This window comes from Salvelinus sp. IW2-2015, linkage group LG11 (genome assembly GCF_002910315.2).
Source record: "Salvelinus sp. IW2-2015 linkage group LG11, ASM291031v2, whole genome shotgun sequence".
NCBI lineage: Eukaryota > Metazoa > Chordata > Actinopteri > Salmoniformes > Salmonidae > Salvelinus > Salvelinus sp. IW2-2015.
The window spans coordinates 47907667-47916196 of NC_036851.1; the positions used below are offsets into that span (position 1 = coordinate 47907667).

The 8530-nt window shown below is 41.3% G+C and overlaps 1 protein-coding gene across 5 annotated transcripts in view; it reads left to right on the top strand.

Annotated features, from left to right (window-relative positions):
* Positions 1 to 8212, top strand: part of tfap2c (transcription factor AP-2 gamma (activating enhancer binding protein 2 gamma)) — a 17651-nt gene extending 9439 nt beyond the window's left edge. For all 5 annotated transcript variants that reach the window (XM_023997306.2, XM_023997308.2, XM_023997304.2 and 2 more), the window contains 3 exons: positions 2538 to 2656; positions 6110 to 6251; positions 6657 to 8212. In XM_023997306.2, coding sequence (XP_023853074.1) covers positions 2538 to 2656; positions 6110 to 6251; positions 6657 to 6951 — 556 coding nt within the window. In that variant the 3' untranslated portion in view covers positions 6952 to 8212. The remainder of the gene's footprint in view (positions 1 to 2537; positions 2657 to 6109; positions 6252 to 6656) is intronic.
* Positions 8213 to 8530: the final 318 nt, after the last annotated feature.

An 8530-nucleotide genomic window follows, 5' to 3' on the forward strand; every position in this document is an offset into this window, starting at 1 on the left:
GTTAGGGTGACAGGAAGTCTGGAGTTAGGGTGACAGGAAGTCTGGAGTTAGGGTGACAGGAAGTCTGGAGTTAGGGTGACAGGAAGTCTGGAGTTGCTGTCTCTGCGCTTTATAGAAAAACCATTCCACCACAAATAGCCTATAGAATGGAACATGCTAAATTCTAAATTTAGAGTAGATTTGTCAAACTCATTTTGCCCTGGGGGCCACATTCGGTCTTCAAAGATGCCCGGAGGGCCGCACTAAAAATGTTCCCTGACTGTCTAGATTTCATATTAGTGATTATTTGGCGAGCTGGACACAGTCAAGAAACTGTATGAATGTAGGTCCATTATCATTTCTACACAGTTTCTATTTGGTTTCAGTCATTTAAAAGTATATTAAGTTTGCTCCACCAAAAAGATAATATACATAATAATATACATAATATATGTATATATACATATACATACAGTTGAAGTCAGAAGTTTACATACACCTGAGCCAAATACATTTGAACTCAGTTTTCACAATTCCTGACATTTAATCCCAGTAAAAATTCCATGTTTTAGGTCAGTTAGGATCACCACTTTATTGTAAGAATGTGAAATGTCAGAATAATAGCAGAGAGAATGATTTATTTCAGCTTTTATTTCTTTCATCACATTCCCAGTGGGTCAGAAGTTTACATACACTCAATTAGTGTTTGGTAGCATTTCCTTTAAATTGTTTAACTTGGGTCAAACGTTTCGGGTAGCCTTCCACAAGCTTCCCACAATAAGTTGGGTGAATTTTGGTCCATTCCTCCTGACAGAGCTGGTGTAACGGAGTCAGATTTGTAGGCCTCCTTGCTCGCACACGCTTTTTCAGTTCTGTCCACACATTTTCTATAGGATGGAGGTCAGGGCTTTGTGATGGCCACTCCAATACCTTGACTTTGTTGTCCTTAAGCCATTTTGCCACAACTTTGGAAGTATGCTTGGGGTTCATTGTCCATTTGGAAGACCCATTTGCGACCAAGCTTTAACTTCCTGACTGATGTCTTGAGATGTTGCTTCAATGTATCCACACATTTTCCTGCCTCATGATGCCATCTATTTTGTGAAGTGCACAGTCAACTTAGTGTATGCAAACTTCTGACGCACTGGAATTGTGATACAGTGAATTATAAGTGAAATAATCTGTCTGCAAACAATTGTTGGGAAAATTACTTGTGTCATGCACAAAGTAGATGTCCTAACCGGCTTGCCAAAACTGTAGTTTGTTAACAAGAAATTTGGGGAGTGGTTGAAGAACGAGTTTTAATGACTCCAACCTAAGTGTATGTAAACTTCCGACTTTAACTGTATATACACTACCGTTCAAAAGTTTAGGGTCACTTAGAAATGTCCTTGGTTTTGAAAGAAAAGCACTTTTTTGTCCAGTAAAATAACATCAAATTGATCAGAAATACAGTGTAGACATTGTTAATGTTGTAACTGAATATTGTAGCTGGAAACAGATTTCTTTATGGAATCTCTACATAGGCGTACAGAGGCACATTATCAGCAACCATCACTCCTGTGTTCCAATGGCACGTTGTGTTAGCTAATCCAAGTTTATTATTTTAAAAGGCTAATTGATCATTTGAAAACCCTTTTGTGATTATATTAGCACAGCTGAAAACTGTTGTTCTAATTAAAGAATCAATTAAACTGGCCTTCTTTAGACTAGTTGAGTATCTGGAGCATCAGCATTTGTGAGTTCGATTACAGTTCGATTTCTTCTGAAACTGGTCAGTCTGTTCTTGTTTTGAGAAATGAAGGCTATTCCATGCAAGAAATTGCCAAGAAAATGAAGATCTCGTACAACGCTGTGTACTACTCCCTTCACAGAACAGCACATACTGGCTCTAACCAGAATGGAAAGAGAAGCGGGAGGCCCCGGTGCACAACTGAGCAAGAGGACACGTACATTAGAGTGTCTAGTTTGAGAAACAGACACCTCACAAGTCCTCAACTGTCAGCTTCATTAAATAGTAACCGCTTAACACCAGTCTCAACGTCAACAGTGAAGCGGTGACCCCGGGATGCTGGCCTTCTAGCAGAGTTGCATAGAAAAAGCCATTTTGAGCATGTAATCGAACCCATAAATGCTGATGCTCCAGATACTCAACTAGCCTAAAGAAGGCCAGTTTTATTGCTTCTTTAATCAGTACAACAGTTTTCAGCTGTGCTAACATAATTGCAATTGGGTTTTCTAATGATCAATTAGCCTTTTAAAATGATAAGCTAACACAACGTGCCATTGGAACACAGGAGTGATGGTTGCTGATAATGGGCTTCTGTACACCTATGTAGATATTCCATTAAAAATCTGCCATTTCCAGCTACAATAGTAATTTACAACATTAACAATGTCTACACTGCATTTCTGATTGTTTTTATGTTATTTTAATGGACAAACATGTTTGCTTTTCTTTTAAAAACAAGGACATTTCTGAGAGAGAAAAGAGAGAGAGAGAGATTATACGAAAGCTTACATATTGTCAATTAATGATGACGCTATTTTTCCTACAGAGCCAAGTCTAAAAATGGTGGCCGGTCATTGAGAGAGAAGTTGGACAAGATTGGGCTCAACCTGCCCGCTGGAAGGAGAAAGGCTGCTAATGTCACCCTGTTAACTGCACTGGTAGAAGGTACGCCGCTCAATTTCCTCTTCAAACTTAAACTGTGGTAAATGTGCCCCAGAGTGGTCACAACATATATCACCATAGAAATACAATGCATAGAATTCATCTCCATCTTTACTCTTTGAACAAGCTGGCTCGTCCAAAAATGGTCTGTCAATTGAATTGATTATTGCACATATTATGCACGGAGAGATGTGATCAGCAATATCTGATTAAGTTGTCTGAGATGGTGATGAGACACCGTTGCTTACACCCATGGTTGTTTCTACCATCTATCTATTCATTATACAGTATTACTATGATAAACAGAAAAGTTGAGATCCCTAAGCTACTGTGACAGTATTACTATAATACTGGCTGTATATAGTATATAGTAACAGTGGCTAGTACTTTTCTTGTAATTTCTTCCTTTTTGGTCAAAATGGCTGTGACCAATCTGATGTTTGAGTTCTTGCTGGTATTCCTCTGTCTTTGAATATCAAGGCGGCGTTGACGTTATCCACACTGACTGTCTTGGTGATATTTTGAGGTTATCAAGAAGCTGGCACGACCGAAGAGCACGAGAATAGCCCTGAAACTTTATCGAGTCCAGGCCTGTCTTTTACGGCTGTGACACTATCTAATACGACACACATGACCAAAGAAATGTGTAGCTTGTAACCTTCCTGTCTTACAGATCACACAAACTCTTCAAAGATGTAAAGGGAACATGTGAAATCCCCACACAGTACACATCTCCAGAGCTGTAGCCAGGGTGTGAGTTTTAATGTGTGTGAGTGTGTGTTGGTGTGGGTGGGGTTTTCTATACAATTGAATAACTCTAAAATACTATTTGGAGAATGGCAAAAAAACTCAAATTACCCAAGCCATTATCACATTGGGTACTGTAGCGTCATTCACCTCAGTCGATCTACAAACACATAGTCTATTAGCTATACAATTAGCCGATACACATTAATTCACATTAACTCAGCACTGGAATTAAAAAATATAACAGAGGGATCTGTTATCAGAAAAAGTATTGTATTAACAATAGGTAAACAAATGCTTTACAGAGGGGGGAAAACGTTGCCGTTTTACAGCTAATTTCCTGCAATTCTACACATTTTGCCATAGGGTCGGGATAAATGTTTTCAGTTTTAAAAGCACATTTCCTGCAATTCTACACATTTTGCCATGACTTATGCCATGTTAATATGATACAATACATGGCCAAAAGTATGTGGACACGTGCTCGTCAAACATCTCATTCCAAAATCATGCTATAACAGCCTCCCCTCTTCTGGGAAGGCTTTCCACTAGATGTTGGAACATTGCTGAGGGGACATGCTTCCATTCAGCCACAAGAGCATTAGTGAGTTCGGGCACTGATGTTGGGTGATTAGGCCTGGCTCGCAGTCGGTGTTCCAATTCATCCCAAAGGTGTTCTATGGGGTTGAGGTCAGGGCTCTATACAGGCCAGTCAAGTTCTTCCACACCGATCTCGACAAACCATTTCTGTATGGACCTCGCTTTGTACGGGGGCATTGTCATGTTGAAACAGGAAAGGGCCTTCCCCAAACTGTTGCCACAAAGTTGGAAGCACAGAATCGTCTAGCATTTCATTGTATGCTGTTGCGTTAAGATTTCCCTTCACTGGAACTAAGGGGCCTAGCCCGAACCATGAAAAACAGCCCCAGACCACTATTCCTCCACCACCAAACTTGACAGTTGACACTATGCACTGGGGCAGGTAGCATCCTCCTGGCATCCGCCAAGCACAGATTTGTCCGTCGGACTGCCAGATGGTGAAGCGTGATTCATCACTCCAGGGAACAAGTTTCCACTGCTCCAGAGTCCAATAGCGGTGAGCTTTATACCACTCCAGCCGACACTTGACATTGCGCATTTTGATCTTATGTTTGTGTGCGGCTGCTCGGCCATGGAAACCCATTTCATGAAGCTCCCGACAATCAGTTCTTGTGCTGACGTTGCTTCCAGAGGAATTTTGGATCTCGGTATTGTGTTGCAACTGAGGACAGACTATTTTTACACGCTACGCGGTTCAGCACTCGACGGTCCCGTTCTGTGAGCATTTGCGACCAAGCTTTAACTTCCTGACTGATGTCTTGAGATGTTGCTTCAATATATCCACATAATTTCCCTCCTCATGATGCCATCTATTGTGGGAAGTGCACCAGTCCCTCCTGCAGCAAAACACCCCCACAACATGATGCTGCCACCCCCGTGCTTCACGGTTGGGATGGTGTTCTTCGGCTTGCAAGCATCCCCCTTTTCCCTCCAAACATAACGACGGTCATTAAGGGCAAACAGGTCTATTTCTTTTGATTTTTCCATGATGCCAAGCAAAGAGGCACTGAGTTTGAAGGTAGGCCTTGAAATTCCTTCCACAGGTACACCTCCAATTGACTCAAATTATGTCAATTAGCCTATCAGAAGCTTCCTAAGCCATTACATCATTTTATGGAATTTTACAAGCTGTTTAAAGGCACAGTCAACTTAGTGTATGTAAATTTCTGACCCACTGGAATTGTGGTACAGTAAATTATAAGTGAAATATTCTTTCTGTAAACAATTGTTGGAAAAATTACTTGTGTCATGCACAAATTAGATATCCTAACTGACTTGCCAAAACTATAGTTTGTTGACACGAAATTTGTGGAGTGGTTGAAAAACGAGTTTTAATGACTCCAACCTACGTGTATGTAAACTTCCGACTTCAACTGTATGTAGCAACGGCCCTGCCCATCTCCTCTCATGAAGTATTTCATGAAGGTGTCTCTTGTCTAGATTCGTTCGTTGTTTTGAGGCAGAATAGTCACCTCCGTTTATTTATGAATCCCATCTTTGACGCCCTCATCAGTCATACCTTGGCTAGACAATGTCTAAACAATGACGCATAGTTGTGTGCCCAATATTAATTTAATCACATCTAACCGCTCATAGCCACGTGTGATTTCATTTTCCCCTCTTATCCCTAATCCCTATAAATGGGTGCAGGAGAATGACTCGGGGCCGGTGTTATTTAGAGACCTTCAAAGTCTGAATCAAGGCTGGTTATCACGTGTTCCATTTGCCAGGAGGGCCAACTGACCTTAAAGCCTAGCGTTTCTGAATTGCTACATTCCACATGTGATGTGCATGTTTATCAATAAGTGACTCTGTTTGGTGCTACAGGCCGTCCGGGTGCAGTTAGCCACATCAGCCCATTAAAGACCATGCAGGAAGTCCCCCCTGAAGATGGGATACATTCACCCTCAGTGGCTTGTCTTCCCCCGAGCTAAGAGACTGAGCACGACTGATTATTGTTCCTTGTACTGTTCCACTATCTACATATAGTGCCCCTGTGGGCTGTGGTATGCAAGACCACATTTGCATTTCGGTCTCCTAGATAAGAGTTTTGGTGTTTTATTTTGCATCTGTTTGTGGAATTTTCAAACTGTGTCTTTGTCTTTATAGGAGAAGCCGTTCACTTAGCAAGGGATTTTGGCTACTCGTGTGAGACAGAGTTCCCGGCAAAGGCCATCGCTGAATACCTTGGTCGACCACACGTGGAACGTAATGAGGTCAACTCCCGCAAGAACATGCTCCTTGCTGCTAAGTGAGTGTCTCTCTGTCTTTCTGTCTCTCTCTATCTCTCTCTATCTCTCTGTCTCTCTCTATCTCTCTGTCTCTCTCTATCTMTCTGTCTCTCTCTATCTCTCTCTCTCCTCCAAATTAAGGGATGTCATTTACATAAAAGCCCTGCAGGGTTTTGAAGGTATGTGAAGTTTTGACTCGGTTTTCAACGTTTTTCAACAAATATTTCTGTAGTTTTCAATCTGCTCTTGACTTATAAAACATCTTGATAACTATGCTACTTTTGAGACCTCCCAATTTTACAGTGTCAACATGAAACCGTGTACTTCTCTGATTGGATCATTGTCAACTAGATATAAATCCAGTGGTCCATGTCTGGGTCATGTACATTTCGCTATCAACATTTCTGTCATCTTTTTTTCACCAGGCAAATCTGTAAAGAGTTCACCGATCTGCTGACTCAGGACCGTTCGCCTCTGGGGAACACGCGGCCGGCGCCCATCCTGGATCAGGGCATCCAGGGCTGCCTGACCCACTTCAGCCTCATCACCCACGGCTTCGGCTCGCCAGCCATCTGCGCCGCCATGACCTCCCTCCAGAACTACCTGAATGAGGCCCTCAAACAGGTGGACAAAATGTACCTGAGCTCGGGCAGCGACACGCAGGGCTCCTCCGACAACGGTAGCAAAGCCTCTGACAAAATGGAGAAGCACAGGAAATGAGGAAATACTATCCTGTTGGACTGTACAGCCCCCCCCTTTCCCCTTTGGACTTCTTTGACATCGATATTTAGAAGCGAAAATGATCTGTATGATTACGATTCTAGATTTTTTTGTGTATCCACCCAGTTGAATTGAACATTTTACCCCGTAATGGCCAATGTTTACAAGTTTAGTTTCTCAAATAACACTGCTTTTGCCCGGCTACCACCTTTGGGCTGCTTTCAATGCGAGATCGACCTACCTTGGTGCCTACTGTAGTAGTGGGTGCTTAAACTGTGCACAGCCAAAGGGTCTGGACTTAGTTGACATGGGGTAAGGAACAGAAAGCAGACTTTGTTGTTTCCCTAGAGGACATCATTTCAAGATGGGTTGCTGTGGCTGTGAATTCTTTTCAGCTTTTTTCCCCTCTTCTGTCTGGAGGCAAAGCCTCTGATTTCCTGTGTCTCTTCCGCGGTGCTCAGTTCCCATTGGACTTACCAAAGGACACTTTTTTTCTACGGAAGAGAAGAAAATCCACTTCATTTGTTTTTCATTCGTTGCTTGAATTTTCAAAATGACTTCAATGGGTACAGTGTTATTGTGTTTTTTTTCATGGGAGTTTTTTTAGTAGGTCTGGAAAAAAGCCTGTTTGTCTGTTTTCCCCAGAAACCTTAAAGGCGATTTGCAATAGCAGCCACTCAGTGTTTGATACCGGATGGTTACTTGTGGGCTGTGACAAAAGGCAATGGGCTCTTTGCTACTTTGAACCCTGTCTTTAAGTACATATATTGCCCATTGGTTCCTTTAGTATTTGTAAACTTTGCAATGTAAAAGGAATCAGTCCTGGACCAGATTAGATATCCCTCACCTTCAGTACAAAAACTATTCAATATTGATGTTAAATGTATCCAATCCTAATAAGACATTTTCATCTGAACTCTATCCAGTATGCCAGCAAGTGTGTATGTGTTTCATTGTTTGTGTGTGTCTGTGTATGCAAAATGTTTATATTTCTTTCGAGAAAGATTTTTATTTTTTTTGTCCGTTACCTTTACCCTGAATGTAAATATTTTCTAATTGATGTTGTAATTTAATGGGATATGTAAATAATGGTATCATTCTGGTGTATGGCTTCACTTTTTACAATGTGTTAAACTTTTCTAAATGGGTTAGTTTTTATAATGTAGAGGTTAGGCAGTGGGTATGATATGCTTTTTGAATATGTGTAAAACTGTTTTAAAGTCCTAGGAAAAGTAATAAAAAGACAACCCTGTTATAAGGACTTTGTTGATTTTCTCCTCTCTGGGCGAGAGCCTTGCATAGACATTAATGAGCTATCTGAAAAGCACTTCTGTCCCTCTCGCCATGTCTCTCTTTCTCGCAACCACACACACACACTCATGCACACACACACACACAAAGTACAACAGCCCCTGTTTTTTCAGCTTTGTGTATAATAAATGATGGACAAGTCATGTGTGTGAAGATTTTCCTATTAATAAACAGTAAAAGTCCCACAAATAATGGGAACATTGGGCATCATTATCTGTAATAATTTAGCTACACAAATAAGGAATGTGGCTTGGTGCATGAAAATGGT